Below are 23,932 nucleotides of genomic sequence, written 5' to 3'. Positions count from 1 at the left end.
AGAGAATCGGAATCTGGGAAAAGAATCGGGTTTTTGATTTCGAAAGATATTTGTTTGTCGGGACTCCGATTCGGCAGATTCTCAAAATCGGGTGACTCAGGTGCAAAATAATGCGATCGGGACATTCCTAACCACAAGTCTTTGCGGCATTCACAGGTGCAAAGATTTTTGGGAATATTTTCAAGCATTCTTATAGGTATATATATATTTTTTAAATTTGGTATTAGGTTAAGTAAATTTACTCAGAAAGTACATGTTTTGGAAATTCTGGAATGGCATTCCTGCCCTCTTTTTGGTGGTGGGGGGCACATCTGTACAATTTCCCTCACACACCCTTAGTGCTCCCTGTGGGAGCAGCCATGTGTGTTATTCCAGATGTGACGGCTATTCAAGGAATTCACTGACTCAGTAAAACTACTTTTTCACCCAGCCCTAGTTCGTAACATTAAGTATGTGGCATCTGATTACACAGTTTCTAACTAACATTTCTTTTTGATTGCAGATTGTGGATGTGTTCATGGAAGGCAGCCTGATCCAGCAGTGCACATCCTTCCTATTGGATGCTTTAAAAAATAACAGGCCAGCTGAAGGACACCTACAGACACGTCTCCTTGAGATGAACCTCATCCATGCGCCACAGGTCATCATTTAGACAATATACTTGGAGGTTAGGTCATTGGTTTGACAATGTGTGCGACAACCTTTTTCTTCTTAGGTGGCAGATGCGATCATGGGGAACCAGATGTTCACACACTACGATCGTGCTCATGTTGCTCAGCTGTGCGAGAAGGCAGGCCTTCTGCAGAGAGCTCTGGAGCACTACACTGACCTTTACGATATCAAGCGAGCTGTGGTGCACACACATCTGCTCAACCCTGAGGTACTCCTTAAGATGATGTGTGAAATTGTCCAACATTGTCATGCCCGCCTCCCTTTTTTCTGATTTTCCTTACAGTGGCTACTAAACTTCTTTGGCTCTTTGTCAGTGGAGGACTCTTTGGAGTGTTTAAGAGCCATGCTGTCTGCTAACATTAGACAGAACCTGCAACTCTGTGTGCAGGTAGCATCCAAATATCACGAGCAGCTGGGAACTCAGGCTCTTATGGAACTCTTTGAGTCCTTCAAGAGTTACGAGGGTAGGTTTCCCTGCACTGTGTTTGTGTATCTGTCCCCACAGCCAGAGCTAACCAGGTCATTACTTCTGCTTCTCTTTCTATTCAAGGGTTGTTTTACTTCCTCGGTTCAATTGTGAATTTCAGCCAAGAGCCTGATGTTCACTTCAAGTACATCCAGGCGGCTTGCAAGACTGGACAGATCAAAGAAGTTGAGAGGATCTGCAGGGAGAGCAATTGTTACGATCCGGAAAGGGTTAAGAATTTCCTCAAGGTGAAACAGTCCTCCTTTCTTTTGATGACTGTATTACTCATCAATAAATGTCATATTTTATTCAAAAAGGAACTCAGTGTTTATTACATTGCTAGGAAGCCAAGTTGACAGATCAGCTTCCTCTCATTATTGTTTGTGACCGCTTTGACTTTGTCCACGACTTGGTACTCTACCTCTATCGCAACACTCTACAGAAATACATTGAAATCTATGTACAAAAAGTAAGTCACTCCCACTACAAGTCATTTCCAGGCTGCTAAAAGTCAGTGTTTTGTGACATCATATCATATCATGTTTTTTTTTTTTTTTTTTTTAGGTTAACCCTAGTCGATTACCAGTAGTGATAGGTGGCCTGCTGGATGTGGACTGTGCGGAAGATGTCATTAAGAACTTGATCATGGTGGTCAGAGGGCAGTTTTCCACTGATGAGCTTGTAGATGAGGTGGAGAAAAGAAACAGGTGAGACAACTATGGTTGTATGCAAGGGTATAACTTTGAGTCAAACATTGGGAGGGGGGTTGAGATTTCAACATGAAGGTTTTGAGGACATACCCTGCAATAAAAGATCTTTAATTACCTCAATTATAGGTATATTTAATATCCCAAACATAAACATCATTCAAGTAAATAAACATAATCACAGATTGCATGAGTCGCGAGAGATAGAGCACTAGAATGGTGAGAATTTACAGCATAAGGGTAAGTATTCGACCTCAGTATTTGAGTAAGTGTACAAAGACTACTGGTCAAAATTTACAGTCACCTGTTTGGATAATCGGCAAAGATAATAGTGTAGTCAGCGTTCCCACCCGTTTTTTTTAAATCGGCAATGATTCTTAAAAACGTGTAGTGTCTGGCCAGTCAACAATCGAAGATTAAGTTTTATGTCAAGTCAGTTAGATGCAATCACATTTTTCGGCAAGTTTCCCTTTATTCAGTCTTGAGTTATCTCGAACACATACAGATGGACATTGACGTCGTATACATACAGAAGCTCGGCCTTCCTTACGTTTCACCTACTGACGGAAGCAATGACAGAACTCACAACACTGCCATCATGTGGTAAATCAGCAAAATTTCTTAAGATTTTTTTTTTCTATCTAGGTTAAAACTCCTGTTACCATGGTTGGAGTCGCGCATTCACGAGGGCTGTGAGGAACCAGCCACCCACAACGCTCTGGCCAAGATTTACATCGACAGCAACAACACACCTGAACGCTTTCTTAAAGAGAACACTTTCTATGACAGCGCTGTGGTGGGACGCTACTGCGAGAAGCGGGACCCTCACTTAGCCTGTGTGGCTTATGAGAGAGGGCAGTGTGACATGGACCTCATCAAGGTAAGTACTGTAAAATTCCAATACAACCCAAACTAATGAGATGGATCAAAACATTTGGAACTTCCTTCGATATAAAGGAATTATCGTAAGTCTTTTTAAGGCGCTCATTTAACTCATTGGCTGCTATTGATGACGCTAGACGTTCAGTCCATTTTGGCAGGGAGAGGCTATCAGCCAATATTTCTGTTTTTATGTATTTTGATTTTATTGGTTTTTTTTAAAAATTAACATCCTATTAGTTTATACTTTTATTCAATCACAAAAAATGGTTAATAATTTTAAGGGAAAAAATAGTTTGATTGTAGTGTCCTAACAAACTGACAAGTGCAGGAAATATTTTTGATTTGTATGATTTTTGTTTTTCTAGGTCTGCAATGAGAATTCTTTATTTAAAAGCGAGGCCCGGTATTTGGTGCGACGGAAAGATCCAGAACTTTGGGCCAGTGTGCTGGAAGAGAACAATCCTTACAGGAGGCCCCTCATTGATCAGGTTTTTTTCTCTAACTCACTTCAAGTGGTAGTTACTGTAATTTTCCCACTTTAGAGTGCACCAGACTATAATGCGCCCCACCCAAGTTTTGAAAAATCTAAGAAAAAAATCCATCCATGTGTTCATGTCTTAATATGAGACATTCACCTGCAGAGATGTTACACATAAACGTGATTGATCTAAAAATATATTCACCAAATTAAAATCAACACGCCGAGTACATCTGGTGCATGCAGCAGCAGCCTTGAGAGGGAGCCACACACCACAAGTCCTACTCATGTTCTCTGAGTATGTCTGAAACCATAAAATATTATGTCGATTGCAAAGCTAGGGTGGGTAGCTCGCTCATAGTTAATTCTGTTGTGTGGGCAACATAACCTCATATGTTCCTCACACAACATAATTATGTGCATTAAAAAAAAAACACACACAACAACAGAATTGCCCAGCAACAAAAGGGTGTTCATCCATCACTATTTCTGGTTCATTGGACTCAGTCACGGATTCAGATCAGAAGTCATTTTGAAAATAATTAATGTTTTAAAATGTAGCATATCGTAATGTGCAGTGGTCCGTGAAGAGCTTATTTACATTAAAAAAAAAATATATATAGTGTATATATACAGTGTGTATATATGTACAGTGTTTATATAGTATTTATTCAGATTATTCAGAAGATGTCTTTTCCCCCTCCCCCCCCAAAGTATAATAATGATTTTAAAAACCTATGTGTATATTAGATGGTTTGTAAGCACTGCATATGTAATAGTTATGATATGAATTAGACATGTATAAAAGAAAACAATGATTTGTACATGTATGAATGCTTTTATCTTTTTAAAAAATAAAATACTGTATTTATTTTATTTTTTTAATTTAAAAAAAAAAAGAAACTTGGGATAGACTGAGGGCGCGAAGTTTGAAGCGCAAAGTAGTGAGGGATCACTGCACTTCATATGTTAGGAAACATTAGGGAAGCATAGCTGTATTTTTTCCCCCCAAAGCAATTTGGCACACCCTCCACAAGATTGCGATCCAGGCAACCACCTACCTTGCCTTTGTTAAGGGGCCGGCAATGCGTAAAACACAACTCACCAAATCCAGGTTTTCCCCTTGGATTTTTTTTTAAGCTGTGGTGGTGATGAGCTGCATCAGTGTAGCACAGCGTGCCGCAGCAAAGTTGTTTCATATCATGACAAATAAGAATTTCTTTTTCAAACAACATTTATTTTTTCCAAGAATAACCATAAAAAGACCTATTTACAAAGTTTGCATCCTGCCTGCATTTGATTTTCCTGGATTTAAAAAAAAAAAAGAAAAAATTGAGGGCTCTTTCATAAGGGAAATCAGCAATCGGTGGTCCTATTTAAGAGTCAATGTGAGGCATGCTTCCAGTCACCCTGCAGTCCTCAGGTTTGTCTTCACCTACATAACAATTTTTTAAAAATCTAGAAAATGAAGACATACAAGCATCTATAGCTGACATTGTACAGTTCTGGTTATGCACAGTTGACCAAATAACTTACTCTGTTCATTGCAGAGAAATCTCTCACAGTTCACTATTGATGCAATGGCCGACTGTTGGCTCAAGCAAGGGTACAGCCCTCCCCATTCATCAGTCAGTGATGTCATCTGACCTGGTCCATATTCTGAAACACATTCAATGATTAGCCATTAGGACTACAGTGTTTCAATCCCATGTTTTCAGAGATTACATTAAATCAATTAAATTTCAGTTAAAACTTAAGTGTTTTTGTGGGAGTTACTTTTATGATTGTTTTAAAGTTACTCCCTAGTGCAGCAATGCGACATTAAAAAATGATTTGTTTCAATGAGATGAAAAAATACTTACGCCATCTGTTTTGTAATTAGGAATATGCCAATTTATAAACAATGAACCTTTGTCAACACGGTAGTTTAAGTTAAAACAATACAACTTTGATTAATAAAAAATAATAGTTGCACAATTCCTAATACTAACCTTGATTTGTGTGGTACAGCCAGGTCTTTAACTTTGCCAATCTGTCCATGTTGCGTCCCAGCCAGAAGATTCCCTGTTGGCTTAGTTCTCATGAGCGCCATCTCCAGCTGTGATCTTGCCTCATTCAGTTTTTGAAAACGTTATCTCAACATTAAAATACAACGCTTGCCATAACCATTTTGTTATTTCTACTCCTTGGAACGTGAGAGCTAAATACATTCGGAACCTGGGAGCATGAGCTTCACGTTCCCAAATATTAAATTAGCACGCTAATTTCAGAACGTGACAGTCTACATCACTACAACAACAAAAAAGTATTTTTGTTACCTGACCCTCCTCATCAGAAACTTTTCTCTTTCCAAAATACAGTACTTAGAAATGCTCATCTGAAATTAAAACGAGTGACGTCCGCAACAAACAAATGCTATGCTAGGAAGCGACGATTCGGGTCAAAGACACGTTATAAAGAGTTACGTCGATGTCCATATTAAGTTCGTTTTCCTTGGCTTAAACCGTAATTACATTCATTAAGTAGAAATACCTTCCTGCGGATTTTTATCTCCATTTCCAACTCCGCGCCGACGAACTCAGGCGCAAGTTAACAACAGGAGAACCGATGTGATTTTCAAAATAAGGCGTGTAAAGAAACTATTTGTATTTTTATGACGTGCTATTTCAGACGACCTATGGCAAATTGTGCGCCAATAATGAGCGATATATATACTTTTAGACGTCATTTTAAATTATAGACAAGTTTCCGAGGTACTTTCGCTTTACTTCCGCATGTCTGCAAGCAACTTCCGTTTTCGAATTTCTTCATCCAAAACAATAGTGGAGCTGGAGTAACATTACTCATCAAAATCCATTAAAAAAGACAATTTGGAAATACCGCATCCATCTGCCATCATCACGACAGGGGAGGACAACATGTTCACGAAGACAGATGTGGAACCAAGCTCGTGCCACCACAAAGACCGGGTGTTTTTGTTGCCATGTTGCCGCTGTGTTATGGAAGGTATGTTCCTCCTATCCCTGCATTTTCATGTGTCTGGTGCTAAAAAATTACTAAAGCTCAAATCGTGCACATGAAACGATTTGTTGTCTTTGATATTGTTATTACAACGATCGTAATTATGATGATGATATTAATATGTTTAATTAATATTATTTCCTGCAACTACTGTATCTGCTGCTAGCATGTTGCTAATCAGTAAGTATAGATGGCACAATTATGTGAACGCATGTATAAAAGTGTTACAAGTTTTTTGTTCACTTGTTTATAGGTGGAAAACATTGTTAGGCAAGGGAAGATACGTTGATGTTCCTAGAAACAACAATTACTGTACATTGATGGACATATATCGAGACTATGTGCGTCCTACCCGGGGTCGGCCGAGAGGCTGGGGCTGGGAGACTATGGCTAGCCTCACGGCGGACCGTCAGCTCGATCCCGAGATCCAACTACGAGCCTTTTTAACTGCAGCAACTTTAAGATACGCTAGTGGAGCTGGAATTACTGAGGACAGCAGGAGAAATCCCATCTGGAGGCCGCAATGTCGGGTGAAAGTTTGGCGAGGCTCAGGAGCTCTGCCCTCTGATATCACATTCTCGTATGCTATTTTTCTAATAATTTTATAAATTGTTATTTATTGACCTGTTTTGCACATGCATCAATCTTTTTAAATAAAGTGTAAATGGAATGATGTTGTCCAAATGTTTTATAGTGATCAATATCTGCAATAAAAAAAGAATGACGTACTATTTCTGTTTAAATGTACATACCTTGTAGTATTCCCTTGTAACAACAAAATGTCAGCCATTCTGCATTCGTAAAATGTAATATAATTTGTAATTTCACCTCATTTTGGTCACTCAATTGGCCGGCGTATTAATCTATACCTCACGTCAACACAGGCTTACAGGTTATTATAATTTTGTCCACGAATGATCAATGAAGTGATAAGAACAATCATACAATCTCATCTACATCTCATCTACGTCGTGGTGAATCAATTTTTGGAGGTTCCGTGGGTTCCTCTGCTTTGATTTCGCAGTTTCAACCATGTCTGTACACTGCTTACTTCAACCGCAATTCATGTTGTTCATTCTAAAGCGGAAGTTCGGAGCAGACATTTTCCAAGTTGGCACCGTCCATATTTTGCTCAGGAAACTTGTCTTTACAAATTAGAAATTAGAATGCATCTTTAAATCTTAAAAGAATTCTCATTTGCAATGTGTGGCGGCTTTTATTTTAGTGTGGTGGTGCGCCACACTGTTCTCTATGTAGGGGAAACCCTGGAATCTATTTGTACCAAACTAATGGTTATGGAGTCAATACTTCCCAGATGACGGATAAAATAACTCTATGGTAATGATGTTTTGTAAGCATTACCAAACCCCAATTCAGCCTCCCTGTCATTGACATCACTAAATTAAAAAGTTTCTGACCAATCATTTCATTAATTGGGGATTAAAATAACCAAGGAAGATGCCTGGCCTCCCCTGCCTCCTGTGACTGCACGTCACTGAACAGAGGGATAGGAACGTGTTTTTTTTAATACTATTTATTTTGTTTATGTTTACATCTATAATTATTTTCCTTTAGTTGTTAGACAATGAACGCACCCCAATTGGCAACATCATCTTAATACTTCGCCTGTTTGTAATCTTTACAGGTGGTACAAACTGCACTATCAGAGACCCAGGACCCAGAGGAGGTGTCAGTAACTGTCAAGGCATTCATGACTGCTGACCTACCCAACGAGTTGATTGAACTTCTGGAGAAGATTGTCCTTGATAACAATGTTTTTAGTGAACACAGGTTCAGATGACTTCGTGACACATTTTATTTCTTGACCTGCCATTATTATTTGAATAATCCCTGTGGCTTTCCCTAGAAACCTTCAGAACCTGCTAATTTTGACTGCCATTAAAGCGGACCGCACACGTGTGATGGAGTATGTCAATAGACTAGACAACTACGACGCCCCGGACATTGCAAATATTGCTATCAGCAATGAACTCTTCGAGGAGGCTTTTGCCATTTTCAAGAAGTTTGACGTCAACACGTCAGCCATCATGGTACAATACAAATGTACAATCAGATGTGCTTTTGTACATTGTCGAAAAATTTCACATCACCACCATTGTGCATTCAGTTCAATTCAATTCAATTTTATTCACACACACATTCATACTTACAAAGTGTACATCATATCATATTTGTCATAATAATTTCAACTTTAAAAATTAAGCATTTCTCGCAAGACATGTCATTATACCTGATATTTCATTGCCTTGGTTAACTATTTCGCCCTCATATTTATGTATGTTTCCTATTGTTTAATTAACTATTCTCTTTTCTCTTAGGTATTAATAGAAAATATAGGAAACTTGGATCGGGCCTATGAGTTTGCTGAGCGGTGCAATGAGCCTGCGGTATGGAGCCAGTTAGCCCGGGCTCAGCTGCAAAGAGACCTGGTCAAGGAGGCCATTGACTCGTATATCAAAGCAGTGGACCCCTCAGCCTATATGGAGGTGGTCAATGCAGCCAGCAAAAACAGTAAGACTTTTACTGTCAGTGCAGCTCTTCAACTATACAGCATGCACTGTATTTATAACACTGTTCAACAAAGAATTTGATGCATGGATGATTGACTTATAGTTTTAAGATGGTGAATCAAAATCTGACCCTAGTTTTTTCCTGTCAAGATAAATATATATAATTTTTTGTTTAATGCAAAATTATTGATTTTTAACAAAGTGGATATATAGCTGGCACTTAAAATATAGCCCATTCATTCATTCATTTTCCATGCCGCTTATTCCTCACGAGGGTCGCGGAGGTGCTGGAGCCTATCCCAGCTAACTTCGGGCAGTAGGCAGGGGACACCCTGAATTGGTTGCCAGCCAATCGCAGGGCACAAGGAGACACACAACCACACACCTATGGACAATTTAGAGTGTTCAATCAGCCTACCATGCATGTTTTTGGGATGTGGGAGGAAACCGGAGTTCCCGGAGGAAACCCACGCAGGCACGGGGAGAACATGCAAACTCCACACAGGAAGGCCGAAGCCCGGGATTGAACCCTTGATCTCAGAACTGTGAGGCAGACGTGCTAACCACTCAGCCACCGTGCCGCCCTTGACTAAAATCTATATTTAAATGGTGAAACAGTTTTAAAACTCACACATGTCAAAGGTAGACAGAAGGGAACTCATGCAAGAACGGGAGCAATTTTAACAACTTTAACGGTTGATTCACATCATTAAATGACTTCCACACATAGCAAAGGTTACTATCAAGTTATCGCAATATCCGCAGTAATACTCCTGTATCTAGTTAAGTTTAGGGTAAAGAATATAGCCCATAGACTATTATGTAGCAAAATAATGGTAATAATAAAATAATTATATAATAATCATTTTTTGATCATACTTTAGGGGAAAAGGGAAAAACATGTCTTAGGTGCATCTCTTTGTAATGCTGTTAAATCTGAATAAATAAATTAAGCCCACAATTTCTTTTCAAATGTAACTAGCCTCTGTGGATTATCTATTTTTTTGGGGGGGGCACCCCCATTAATCGCGAAAAAACGAGGGATCACTGTATTCCCCCTTTTCAACCAAAAACTTTATAGAATCACTTCGAAAAAAACTGAAAATTAACCAAGAAAAAGGTTGGCCAGTGTAAGAGTCTGTTTCTAATTCAGGCGTTGTTTTACAGACACCTGGGAAGACTTGGTCAAATTCCTTCAGATGGCTCGCAAGAAAGCACGGGAATCATACGTGGAAACGGAGTTAATCTTTGCTTTGGCTAAAACAAACCGTCTTGCGGAGCTGGAGGAGTTTGTCAGTGGCCCTAACAATGCTCACATCCAGCAGGTAGGATTATTAGCTGGACAAAGATAGACAGTCACCATAATAACTAATCAAAGTACTGTATTTTTTTTTCTCTTGCTCTGCAGGTGGGGGACAGGTGTTATGAAGAGGAAATGTATGAGGCTGCTAAGCTCTTGTACAACAATGTGTCAAACTTTGCTCGGCTGGCATCCACACTTGTCCACCTTGGAGAGTACCAGGCTGCTGTGGACAGCGCCAGGAAAGCCAACAGCACACGTACTTGGAAGGAGGTAACTAACAAGCCCAGAAGCAAACCACTTTCAGGTTTAACACCCCTTTCCCTTTCATGATTTGTCTCCAGGTTTGTTTCGCATGCGTCGACGGCGAGGAATTCCGTTTGGGGCAAATCTGCGGCCTCCACATTGTCATCCATGCCGATGAATTGGAGGACTTGATCAGTTACTACCAGGACCGAGGCTACTTTGAGGAGCTGATCGCTTTGCTAGAGGCAGCTCTAGGCCTGGAGCGAGCGCATATGGGCATGTTCACTGAGTTGGCCATTCTTTACTCCAAGTTCAAGCCTCAGAAGATGAAAGAGCACCTGGAGCTCTTCTGGTCCAGAGTCAACATTCCAAAGGTGGGAATGTGGCCAATCCTTTTTAAGTCCATGAACTCAGGGGTTTCAAACTCATTCTGGTACCTGAGCTGCACTTAGGGCAAATAGATCTTATGTAGGCTGGACTAGTTTATTTTTGGCCAAATACGGTAACTCACTGGCTGGCATTGACTAATCCGTAATAATAACTCATTCATATTGTAGATACAAAAACGTCAAAAAATTATTTTGACATCGACGACAAAAAACTGTGAATTTATGATTTATGTGATTGAGTGCGTGCATGGATTGGACGTCTTCAGTTAACAAAGAAGTGCCACCAAATCAACTGTACGTAACCTAGAATTGCGCAAAGATCCAAAATTTACAGTGATGTGACCCTTAAGTCAAGAAAGTGACGCAAGATAAACTCATTTGCCATTGACAACATCAGGTGTCCAGTTCACTTAAACTGGAAAGACTGGCTGTATAAATGCTTATCTTTCAGTGCCATTAACGGCGCTAGGCATCCAATCCATTTTGACTGGGAGGGGGCAATTAAACGAATGTAACTGCAGACACGAAAGTGAACCAAGTGCAGCAGTGCACCCACTCGATCATACAAATTAAATATCTACTGTTTTACGGCGCCGATGTCAAAATAAAAGCATGTGATTTTGTATATACAGTATGAATGAGCTACAGCGGGCCGGATTGGACGAGGCATGTGCTGGTTACAGGTTTCGCGGTTTACTGTGGTGTGAAAATGTCGCGGTTTCAAAACCACTAAAATTTTCCGTCATACCGTAGTACGGTTTTCGCTATTTGTCATGTGTCAAAAATGCAGCCAGAAGTGACTTGGCGCGGCAGCGCTCACCCATTCCCATTTGTTGCTGTGAAAATGAAGCTATTTTTCGAAACAGCCAGCGAACCCAAAAACAAATACACCAAACACAAGCCGTACTTTTCTTCAATTGATTGAGCTCTCAAATCGTGGTAAGTGAAATATACAAAATGAATTCATTTAAAACGTTGTACAATTGTATTTTTCCACGTGTGAGTACTAGTATGTTCAATGGGTTAGCGCCATGAAAAGTTTCGCCAAAAACAAAACACACATTTTCCTTTCAAATTCAAGATACAAACTAACTAAAAACTTAAAAAGACGAATGTTAGCCTAGGCTTAGCTGGAAGAGCAACTTCGTCGAGGTTTTAAGTCTCACAGACTCTGAGTGAGAAACAAGCTTGAATGAAGGAGGAAAAAAATGGATAGCGTCAAAGATCGCTAATTGGGAAAGATGATCCTGCCCTAAGCACAAATCCACGTTCGCTGGACTAGGAGAGGTCTCACTCCCAATGTTTTTTAGATGAAACCTTTCCACAACAATATTTACATTTTAACTAACTTATACATTTTTAACTAACTTAACAACTTATGAATTCTGTATGTTCTTTTCAACACAAAGGCATGACATCATGTAGACTACAGTTGACACAGTGGCTGAAAATGGTAAAACTTCACTTGAGCCCCCCGCCTCAAAAAAAAGTCATGCAGTATATATTTTTTAAAATTTTATTTAGAAGTGTTTTTACTTTTTTATAGCAATTATTTTGTTCTTGCTCTAATCTTGAGCAACTTGAGTTGTGGCTGTGGGTATAGTCTATAACTATAAGATCTGTTTATTTTATTTAAAATATTTTCTATTTTTTGTTAATTTATTTATTTTAACGTTATATTCATGTTCCAATTTGCAAATATGTTCCGAAAAAAATAAAATCCTGTTCAATGGACTTTTTTTTTTTTTTTTTTAACCCATTCATCTCAAAATAACACATTTTGGAGCTATAATTGCTATACCGTGATACTGTGAAACCGCGGTATTTTTGCTCACGGTTATCGTACCGTCAATATCTCATACCGGCACATGCCTAGGTTGGACGCATTGGTGGGCCGCACATTTGAGACCACTGTATTAACACATTTGCTGATCATGTATGATGTACTCTCAAATTAGTCATCTCCCAAAAAAAAAAACAGATTAATATACCAATGATCAAAGTCATTGTTTAATCGCAAAATTATCCAGATGATTAAAGGCATCCATTGATAGAAAGACTTGTAGTTCTTTAAAGATGGACTTTATTATGAGTTAAAATAATTTGATATTGAAACGCCTCCTGATGTTTTCGTTATTATACATTTTGTAAAATTAGTTTAACAAGTAGGTTGCCATTGTTGTTGTCGTCGCAGGGTGGTGACGTCACCTGGTTACACGACCGGGCTTCCAGAATATGACTCTAGCAACCTAAACATGTCATCTGTTCAACCCTTTCAATTTGAACTCGAGGGGAACATTAATGAGCATGACAGCACTGTTGGTACGTCACAAAACGAGCAGCAAAAGCAAAATGATCAGGAAAGATGGCATGAGATGTGACGAGAGTAGGGAAAACAAAACTGTATTCTGCCAAAATGTGCTACACTGGCGAAACGTCTACAAGAGACTAATTTGACACCCAAAGTAGTATCGTCCGCTTTTCGGCTTGTTTTGTTCAGATGCATACAGACAGGACATACTAAAGATGCCTTAAGAAAATACTTAAACATGGTAATATCAATTAAGGGTGGTTTAAGTGCCTATGGCAGGAAAAAAAGCATGTTTTTTTCATTTTTTCCTCGGTATTTTATGCTCCTGAATGAAATGGACTGCTTGGATGTGTGTGGAAGCGATTGCTATATTTATTTAGTTTTTTTGAATCTCGCGCCATGAAAATGAAATGAATTCAGATGATTTTGCGGATTAATTCGTTTATTTTTCGCATCACTCCAGCCAAACGGCTGCAGAAAAATTTTGCTGCACCAGGGAGCGGCGTGTGAGCCTTTTTTGGGGTTTCAAAAGGTTCCCATTCACCGGTGGATATTGGCCAAAACAAGCCCTACTACTGTGGGACCATTGGACTTACAAGGAAGCGAGTAAACATCGTGTTTTGTATTATGTCAAATACTGGTATCATTTTAATACGTAGGTGGCTTACATTTTGTGGCTTACATGTTCCTTGTACACTCGGCCGACGACACCGGCGGCTTGTCGCACATCCCCCCCACCGGGAGAGCACTATACTCGGTTTATTGCCCTCTTCATGTGCCCGGTGTTCTGTCAAATTTTCAACCCCATCTGAAATTGCAACTTTGTGTTAAAAATGGCCGCAAATACAGCGATTACAAAGTAAACACTAAAAATTTTCTTTAAAGGACTATTTACTCACGTTTCTTCATTGATTGGCAGGTAGAAAAGATCTCCTAAGACACATTCTGTCATGTTAGCTGCACAACAACTGCACGCCGCTCTTTGTTTACGTCGTAGCCGTGTAGTAAAGCATTATTTTTTTATTATATTTGTGTTGACCATGTGGCAGCTACGCATTCCTCCGACGTCGGCCGGTTTGTCCGGCGGTACTCTCCAGCGGTACTCACAGCTTTTAACCGATGAGTGCATGTGTAGAAGGAATTGCAGTGACAGTGACAACGTATGTCATCACCTGAGCGTCCATAAAACATGGCACCCTCCGCAGGCCAAAACATGTACTAAATATTATAGATTTTTAAATCAATGGCAATATTTTATGAGTTTCTGATCACATATTTTAGTAAAAGAGAACAATTTAGGCTTATTAGAGCCTACACATCTTTATTAAGTCCAAGGTTAAATCATGATTAATCCATTCACTGTCATTGATCACATTTCAGTGCCTTTAACTGCGATAGATGTCCAATCTATTTTGACTGGGAAGGTCTGCAGCCATCAGTTGCTGACAGCCCCTAAAATGGATTGAAGGTCTAGTGTTGTTAATGGCTGACAATTAGTAAAAAAGGAAAATATTAAAGCCATTAGAAAAGTAAGAAGGTTGTTGATGCTGTGGTCAATGTAAAAACAGCTCATTTTAGATGACATTCGGGTTCGTGTGTCGTAGAAAATATAAAGGCATGTTGCAGATGTGATACTTCATTGTCATTGACATTGTCTCTCACTGCTCACCAGGTCCTGCGTGCAGCAGAACAGTCCCACTTATGGGGCGAGCTGGTTTTCCTATTTGATAAGTACGAGGAGTACGACAATGCCATCATTACAATGATGTCTCATCCCACTGACGCCTGGAAAGAAGGCCTCTTTAAAGACATCATTGCGAAGGTAAACTTTTGGTTACAGTGGTTGTTTCTTTGTCTCGACTAGTAACAAAGCATCCGTCTTTTTTAGGTAGCCAATGTGGAGTTGTACTATAAGTCTCTTTCCTTCTACTTGGATTACAAGCCTCTTCTACTCAACGACCTGCTGACTATTTTGTCTCCACGATTGGATCATAATCGAGCTGTCACCTATTTCACCAAGGTAGTCAACAAGGGTCGCACATAATTAGCACAGTAGATGCCATTGACAGCAACGGTTGCCAATCCATTAGAAATGAGAATTTGCTGCCATCCTCCCAGTTCAAATGGATTGGATCTCCACCACCGTTATTGGCTGTCAATGAGTTATATTGTCTCTAAAAAGCTGTTTTTTATTGCAATGTTTCTTTCTTACTCCCAACCAGGTGAACCAATTGAAGCTAGTCAAGCCATATCTAAGGTCTGTCCAGAATAACAATAACAAGTCCGTCAATGAAGCCCTTAACAACTTGCTGACAGAGGAGGAGGACTACCAGGTCTTATAACGAGTCTTTCTCTTTTTGATACTTGTCTTTATTTCTTTCTATGTCTTGGTGAAATGACCGAATTTTCACAATTCAGTTGTCTGCTCAGTTATAATTAGGGATGTCCTCGCTCCGATCACATGATTGGAAATCCATCGTCCATCACTGTTAATGGCAGTGACACCTGTTCACTCAATGCTAGCCCTCGTAGTTCAAATAAATTAAACGTATATTGCTATCAATGGCAGTGAGCGAAGTGCCACAAGCGACAAAATAATCCAGAGGTATAGCAATTAGGGCTGTCCCCGAGTTGAACGTGTGATTTGAAAACAGCAGGAAAAACAATGTTTTTAAGATTTTTTTTAATGGCCACGAAGCAACAACACCAGATGGACAAGGATATTGTCAAACGACACAAAAATGTACGTTTTGTAATAATTAATATCATGCCAAACCCATTGGGTTGGTACTTAGCATCAGCAGATCATCAAAATCGGTGACTTTGTGTCAAGCAGCTGAACAGGAAAGGTAAAAAAAAAAAACAAAACAAAACAAAATCAGGTGACTCGAACTCTGGTGCAAAAATATGCGATCAGGATAACTCTAGTTATGATGATCAGGATTGTATTTTCTCTGTGTTTCTACAGGGCCTGAGGGCATCGATTGATGCCTATGACAATTTTGACACCATCGGTCTCGCCCAGAGGTTAGAAAAACATCAGCTGATTGAGTTTCGACGCATCGCTGCTTATCTATACAAAGGCAACAACCGCTGGAGACAAAGCGTTGAGCTCTGCAAGAAGGACAAACTCTACAAGGTGAGAGAAAGGCAATATGTTTCGACAGAACCTTAAACTATTCTGGAGCGATAAGTAACTACTTTGCCAGTACCAGAGGTGGATAGAGTAGCCACATTTTTTACTTAAGTAAGAATAGTGTTACTTCAAAATAATATTACACAAGTAAAAGTAGTCATCCAAAAAAGTACAAGTAAAAAGTATTCAGTAAAAACTGTAACTGCTTACGTTTTCTTATGTTTTTAAAACAATAGTATTTTTTTTCTCTTCGCATTGCCTTCTATAGGAAGTGTTATTATTATGCTTCACTATAAACTATTACTTGACCATATTAGTCCAAAGAAATACACAAAAATCAGCGAATTACGACTAGAAAGAGCTGCAGAAATGAAACATCACTCGTCGAGAGAGCATGAGTGTCCTTTAGTGGAGAAAACATACAGTATTTCTTACCATGAAATTAAAACGATCATATCTACGGCTTTCCGTGATCTATCGATGCCAAATAAAAACTGGAAGAGAGCTTGAAATCCACGCTTTGGAGTATTGTCGTCTCTATGTCAAATAGTTAATTTTATGGCGCTTTAAAGATGCAACATGATTGAACAGGCCGGTGTAATCAGAGGACTTCCAACTGCAAGTTAATGTGCGGTCATGTGACTGTATTGTTATCTTGATTGGTATAATAGAGTCATGTGATTGTTGCAAAGTCCAATTGGTTAAATTGGTAGACCAGAGTCACTGTGGACATCTGTCGCAAAAATACAGTAAAATCTAATATGTAGAATATAGAGGAAAAAATTAACAATTGTAGTCCAGCCCAAACTAGTAAAAGTAAGTAAGCGTATATGCTGTAGTAAAAGACCCTTAAAAGCACTTTTTTCTCAAAAAGTTACTCAAGAAGATGTAAGAGAGTAAATGCAACGTGTTACTACCCATGTCTATCCAGGACGCAATACTTTTTGCTGCTGAGTCGAAGGATGCAGAACTCGCAGAAACCTTGCTGCAGTGGTTTCTTGAAGAGGGGAAGAAGGAGTGCTTTGCCGCCTGCCTCTTTGCGTCGTACGACCTGCTACACCCTGACGTGGTGCTGGAACTGGCATGGAGGCACAACATCATTGACTTTGCCATGCCGTACTTCATCCAGGTCATGAGGGAATACCTCACTAAGGTCTGTGCTCAGTTCAAGTCTTCAGTTTTCAAAATGTGATCTGGTTCATTTTCACTTGTAAGTCAAACTTCCGCTGTCGTCGACTTCAATGTCCTCTGGGGGTGCACCGATCCCGATTTTCTACCAGATCACCAATTTTTGAAAAGCCTGACCTACTGATCTCGATTTTTGACAGTCCTGCTCCACTCTCCCATTTGATCATGTTTTATTGCAAAACACTGACCATTAACTAGAAGTGTGCGAAATTTTCGATTCTTAGATTATTCGCGTTTCGACCGTGGAAGATTTGAGAACAATTCACAAACATCCAAATTCCGATCATTGAAAAATGTCAAGTAAAGCTGAACTAAAACACAGTCAACTCAGTCTTCGGGACACAATGAGTAACGGACCGAGAGTAAACATCATGCTTGTCGTTACCCGGGTAATGACTAAGCTCAACTCACAGCTCTGGCTCAACTCATGCCGCCAGATAAGAAAACGATAATACTTGACTGCTGCCGACAGCCGCTACAAACAATGTCCACATAATGCTACGGTAGAAAATAGATATCATATTTATATAGAACTAGATGCGAAATGACAGACTTGCCGGCGTTGGTAAACAGCCGCCATCTTAAAGCAGTAGACTTCCCTGGAAAGCTGTTGTAGCGAACCTAATTAATTTTTTATCTAAAATACTCCTAAAGCGGCAAAATATTGACTTGGATCTATTTTTAAAACAGCTTTAAAACTTTCACATGTCGAAAGTAGAAGGGAAATTATGGAATAACAGGAGCAATTTTAACAACTTTAATGGTTTATTCACTTTATTAAATGAATTGAATGTAGCTTAAAGCTGCTGATACAGAATGGGGACTTGAGTATTTTATTTACTGTTATGAACTTGATACTGAAATAGTCGTTTATTTAAGCCTGAAAGGCTCTTTGTACAATTTTTGTAACTAATGTACGAAATATTAAAGGCAGCTAATAGCTTGGGGAGGGCATCAATAATCGATTTATAATCGAATCGTAGCCTCTGAATCGTAATCGAATCATTAGGTGCCCAAACATTCCCACCTCTACCATTAACTGTGAACCAAGACCGTTTTCCTCTCAAAAATAGTAGAAAAGTTAAAAACCTATATTGGATAACAATAACTTCAACTTTGGTATTTTATGAATGTTCTTGCCACTACTAAAGCTCGCTAGTCTCGCTAGCCTCTGCCGTTAGCTTAATTGTACCTTAAAAGAACATGTCTGTATGATTATTTATTTTGGAGACTGGGAGTGACTGCGTACGTCCAAGCTTCTTAATCCACTGAATTCACTTGTTTTATTCGGCTTTGGGAAGGGAACAACGCACAGTCATACTGATATTATCACGGAGTACCTCGTGTCCGAGTGATTCGGACCGCTAAGATCACTATGATCAGTCTCAAGTAAGTACAGAGTCTTACCTGTTCTGGGCAAGTCGACTCGAGGTACGAGGTTATGTCGAGTCAAGTGGAGTCGAGTCTGGAGGTCAGGGGGTCGGGTTGAGCCGAGTCAAAAGGTTGTAAAGATGAGTTGTGTCAGGTCAAAAGGTTGTTGAGTCACAGATTAGTCAAGACCTTCACAGATGTCCCCCCAGCCCACCCACAAAGCACTCAGGTTCACAAGTCTAGTTTAGTCTCAGACCCTCCCAGCTATAGCGAGTCAAGTCCGAGTCTGGTTTTTTTCTTCAAGTCCAAGTAAAGTGGCGAGTCATCAAATCTGCGACCCGAGTCAACCCGAGTCTGAGTCCCTGTGACTCAAGTCCAATTGTCTCATGCATCGCTTCACCATTTTGGACGTCCACAGAATCTTAATCCTGTTAATCTTTTTCTGAAAAGTTTTATTGAAGTTGGTGATCTCAAAACCACCAAATCAATCAATTAAAGAATGGCGGGTAGCCACAAGTTTGTTGGAGCTTGCGGTCTTATTAACAGTCTCTCTGACGTATGGTTGGTTGATGGCCGTTTAGGAGGCGGAGTTTGTGAACTTTAAATTACCACACAGTATTGACATGGAACCCTAATACAAAATTCTACATTAATGTAGCCAAGAGTGGCAGACGTTACAGTTGTAAACATTATGTCGGGGTCATGAAAGTATGAAAATACCCAAGAAGTGCCTTTATTTCAGATGTGTCCACACCAGTCATCAAAGGCCGCTGTAGGTCCTGATTTTTGTTCCTACCGATCGAGCACAGACCATTTAACCATTGAGGTTTCTGCTAAAACAAGCAGCACCTCACGAAAGTCAACTGATTACACTTGTAAGACACCAGATTGGTTGAAATGTGTCGTGCTGTTTTGTTGGAAAGAAATCCAGCACCCACTGTGGCCCGATGTGGAATAGTTTTGGGACCCCGGCATTATTTGCTCTATTACTAACTGTGAATGTCTGTGACTAAATGCTTGTGCGGGTGATTCCAAACGCGATCAGTAGATAAGATTGGAGATATTTTTAGGGATCACTGATCCCCCCAAAATTGTGATTTCGGCAAAAGTAATTGATCGATGCACCTTTAGTATCCTATGAAATCTGTAGACCCACGTGGTCATTTCTTTGGGTTTCTTTTTTCCAGGTTGATGAATTTGCGGCGAAGGTGACGGTCTCTGGCCCACTTTAATATATCTTTTTGTGTGTCTTGTCTGCTCTTGTTGTATCCGCTGTTTAATCTTGTAGGTCTCTATACTGATACTATGGTAACATAGCATGGACTATAGACAGACTAAGGCAAAACTAGCAATGATGGTAAATGTGTTGGCTTCTGATCCAGGTCAATCACAAATTCAAACAGCTAGTAAACTTGTAATTGCACAAATGCACCAATATTTTTAGGACGAAAATGCTTTGAATATTGATATTGTTCAGAGGTGTCAGTGCAACCATTTACGAATGATGGCTGCCAAACCACCCTGTCTAAATGAATTGGACGTCTATAGCCGTTAGTGGCAGTCACTGAATACAGTACTATTTTTTTTTTTTTTTTTTTTACGAATGGAACTGAAGCCTTTACATTATTCTACAGCTTCTCGGGAGCAGTATTAGCTCTTTTAGGCCTAACAATTCATGCTTACTTCTCTAACCTCTGTACTGCTGCTAAGTGTGCACAAATATGTGCTATAATATCCTATCAGTTGGGATGAATAATGGTGAGGGTATTATGAAACTCAGGGATTTGCTTACTGTCAGACGTTTGATGCATAACAGAGTTCTATATTTCTAACCCCAGTTTAAAACAACAATAAACTTGTGTGCAGGGTTATACACTAACACAAAATGCTGTATAGTCCCATCATGTTATTATTATTATTTTTTTATATTAATTTGAGCAGAGGTGGGTAGTAACAGGTTACATTTACTCAGTTGAATTTGCTAGAGTAACTTTTTGGGAAAAATGTACATTTTAGAGTAGTTTTAACACGCCATACTTTTACTTCAGTAGATTAGTAAGGAACACTACTCATACTCCGCTACTTTGGGCTACACTGGAGTCATTACATTTTGCCTCTTTATTCTACACACAATATAAGCTCTTACTTTATTTTTGCCAGAGATGCCGAGAGTGGCTCCACTAGTTTCACTAATTAGACATTGCAACATGACTCAGTTATACCAATCAGATGTAACCATACAATCACATGACCATGCAAGGCACGTGGCATCTTTAAAGCACCATAAAAATTAAAGTATTTGATATGGACTCAACATTCTTCAAAACATTGGATTTCAAGGGCTCTCCCAGTTTTTATTTGGCACAGATAGACCACAGAAAACCATAGATATAATCATTTTGATTTCATGGACGGAAATGGGTTTTCTCCACTGAGGGCTCTCATGCCATTTGGATGGGTGATGTTTAATTTCTATAGAGTTTTCTAGTTGGAATTCTATGATTTTTGTGTATTGTTTTGGCCTAATATGGCCATGTCAAAGATTATAGTACAGTATACTAATAACAGTTCATATATAGATGACATTGTGCTGAGAAAAAAAATGCCATTGCTTAAAAAAAAAAAAAAAAAGGTTACTCACAATATTACTCATTACTTGAGTATTCCTATACTTTTTTTTACTTGAACTTAATATTTTTGGATTAGTAATTTTACTTGAGTAATATTGTTTTGAACCAGCACTACTCTTACTGGAGTAACATGTTTGGCTACTCTACCCACCTCTGAATTTGGGTGAATATCAACTTCTAGTCAGTTGAGCCAAATGCCAGTTCTACCATTTCAAACATGATAATACTTGGCTTCAGTTGTCAATGTGGTAATAGTAGAAATGATCTTTTTTATTGTGAGTGTAGATTGGTGTGAGTTTGGATCTTGTGCAGTATTATTTACATTTCCATATATAGTTTAATCTTTAAATACATACATGATTGTATTGAAAGGGCTTCCAAACTGAATACTGCTCTTTGGTGCTCTCAGGTGGACAAACTGGAGACAGCTGAAAGCCAGAGGCAAAGTGAAGAGGTGGTGACAGAAACTCAACCGATGGTGTTCGGTAAGTGGGCCAGTTTCTCAACTCGGATGCTTTTGACTTTTGGAGATAGACGTTCAATCCATTTAAACTGGGAGTGGTTTTATCATGTCATCCAAATTAATCAAAGTGCTCTATAAATGAAACTGAGTTGAATTACGTTTGTGTGCTCAGGTCAGCAGCTGATGCTGACCGGCTCTCCTGCTCCAGTGACGCCCCAGCCGGCGTATCCGGGCTACAGCTACCCTGCCAATGCTGCCGGTTACCCCACTCAGCCTGCCTACGGCTTCCCCATGTAGAGGACCAAACCATCCTCTTCCAACCCGTCGCTCACACTCGGTAGCTCAACCTCACTGAACCAAGCTGCTACGAGTCTCTGAACTGAAACCTCACCTGTAACCAGGCATCGCACTGCTTCACTGAAACTGCAATAACCCCTCCTCTTCTGGACGCCACATCCAATCTTCGCTATAACGACCCTCCTCCTGTCCATTTCTGCGCGCTGTTTGGACAGTTCATTGAACTGCAGAGCATGACCTCCCCACCGCCGCGTTGCTGTTACATTCAGATTTCTCGACAGTTCTGTCTCGGTTTTACATATGATGACATTTTTGCTGCCTTTCTTTCCGCAAAGCATGACTCTACAGCTTTATGTATGCAGCAAGGGGGGAGGAATCGGCTCGATTTATTCATGTTGAATCCCACAATGTTCACGGAGTGTTTCCGTGCTATTTTTTAATTTTGTCATCTCACACAAATTGCTTTCAATACAAGCCGGGGCCGTTATTGTAGTGCGACCAGTGTGTGTGTGTGTGTGTGTTTAGCCCCAAAGCCTTTGAAAGACATGGCAAGCAACCATATCCCACAAGACAACATTTCCACCCTTCCAGCTGAAAATCTCTATCCTGGGTTATAGCTGTTTGTATTCAAATCCTTTCGCATTTCCCCATTGATTCCGTTTCAGGAGGAAAGAAAAAAAAAACATAGTTGAAAGATAAATGCCCAGTTCTGCAGTCTGTGCATGTGCTGCCAAAGTATAATGCTGCAAGCAGAGCACAAGTTTCATGTTTCCCTTAAGTATATTGAGTATTAACATATCCAATTGAGGTTTTTCAAGAGACTACTAGTGTTATTACAGTTGAACAAAGGAGGAGGAGCAGAAGAAGAGAAATTGCTGTTGTCCTGATGCCAGTCAGGTCAACAATAATCCTTGTACTGAAAGCAATGTATAATTTAAGAGATAATTAAATACTAATCAAAGAATATTATAACAAAAAACATGTATTGTCTATAGTGTGTTATTGTAGTCTGAAAAGCATACTTTTGTAAGAAAAATGACAAAAATGCAAAAACAGCAGTTATTAAATGCTTTTGTGGAAAGTTTGGTGGTTTACATTAGTTTACTTTTGACAAATGAAGTTTACCCACAATTTGTAAACTTGTTGATTTTCATCAGAACTTGTTGGTAAAGCACCCAGGTACTTGTATTTGTAGGAATAAAAACTCCCACTGGTCTCAAAATTGGAGCCTAGCCCAGCTGACAGTGGGCAAGAGGCGGGTACATGTTGGATTGCTCGTTGGTCAATTTAATGGCACATATATAACCATTCACACATCTATTAGCAGTTTAGTCTTCAGTGAACAATGCATCTTTCTGAATGTGTTGACATATGAATGCTAGAATCGAGTCAAACCTTGAAGAAAAAAAAAGACTTCTACCAGAATTTTATTCTGAAATTTTCCATTATTGAGTAAGAAGTAGTAGAACATGGGGTTTGTTTTTATAAAATGCTGTCATTTCTCCCAGGAATCTCTCCTGTGTGGACTCGTAGTGGGCAGATCATATCTAAAATGACGGATTGCTGCCATCTACAGGCAGTTAAGGGAATATATACAGTTGTATGAAAAAGTGAACCTTTTGGAATTTCTCACATTTCTGCATAAAATCACCATCAAATGTGATCCGATCTTTGTCAAAATCACACAGATGAAAATACAGTGTTTTAACTACAACCACCCAAACATTTATAGGTTTTCATATTTTAATGAGGATAGCATGCATTGACAGAAGGGCGAAAAATGAGTAGGTGAACCCTCAGCCTAAGGAGACTTAGGCCATGTTCACACGTAGCAGGTTTTTTTA

At 39.5% G+C, this 23,932-nt stretch overlaps 1 protein-coding gene across 2 annotated transcripts in view; it reads left to right on the top strand.

Annotated features, from left to right (window-relative positions):
* The window catches only part of cltcl1 (clathrin, heavy chain-like 1), a 59,241-nt gene extending 35,309 nt beyond the window's left edge, over positions 1-23,932 (top strand). The window contains exons 11-32 of one of the 2 annotated variants that reach the window (XM_057831154.1): positions 503-640; positions 716-880; positions 956-1,136; positions 1,223-1,386; positions 1,482-1,607; positions 1,703-1,845; positions 2,491-2,725; positions 3,093-3,215; positions 7,872-8,017; positions 8,094-8,277; positions 8,566-8,758; positions 9,925-10,082; positions 10,166-10,330; positions 10,402-10,677; positions 14,676-14,825; positions 14,892-15,023; positions 15,226-15,336; positions 15,972-16,142; positions 17,071-17,292; positions 19,886-19,912; positions 21,738-21,813; positions 21,964-23,932. In XM_057831154.1, coding sequence (XP_057687137.1) covers positions 503-640; positions 716-880; positions 956-1,136; positions 1,223-1,386; positions 1,482-1,607; positions 1,703-1,845; positions 2,491-2,725; positions 3,093-3,215; positions 7,872-8,017; positions 8,094-8,277; positions 8,566-8,758; positions 9,925-10,082; positions 10,166-10,330; positions 10,402-10,677; positions 14,676-14,825; positions 14,892-15,023; positions 15,226-15,336; positions 15,972-16,142; positions 17,071-17,292; positions 19,886-19,912; positions 21,738-21,813; positions 21,964-22,088 — 3,411 coding nt within the window. In that variant the 3' untranslated portion in view covers positions 22,089-23,932. The remainder of the gene's footprint in view (positions 1-502; positions 641-715; positions 881-955; positions 1,137-1,222; positions 1,387-1,481; positions 1,608-1,702; positions 1,846-2,490; positions 2,726-3,092; positions 3,216-7,871; positions 8,018-8,093; positions 8,278-8,565; positions 8,759-9,924; positions 10,083-10,165; positions 10,331-10,401; positions 10,678-14,675; positions 14,826-14,891; positions 15,024-15,225; positions 15,337-15,971; positions 16,143-17,070; positions 17,293-19,885; positions 19,913-21,737; positions 21,814-21,963) is intronic. The other variant, XM_057831155.1, reaches the window with a different exon arrangement.

The sequence above is a fragment of the Corythoichthys intestinalis genome, chromosome 3 (genome assembly GCF_030265065.1).
Source record: "Corythoichthys intestinalis isolate RoL2023-P3 chromosome 3, ASM3026506v1, whole genome shotgun sequence".
Classification (NCBI taxonomy): domain Eukaryota; kingdom Metazoa; phylum Chordata; class Actinopteri; order Syngnathiformes; family Syngnathidae; genus Corythoichthys; species Corythoichthys intestinalis.
This window is presented reverse-complemented; position numbering and strand designations above follow the sequence as displayed.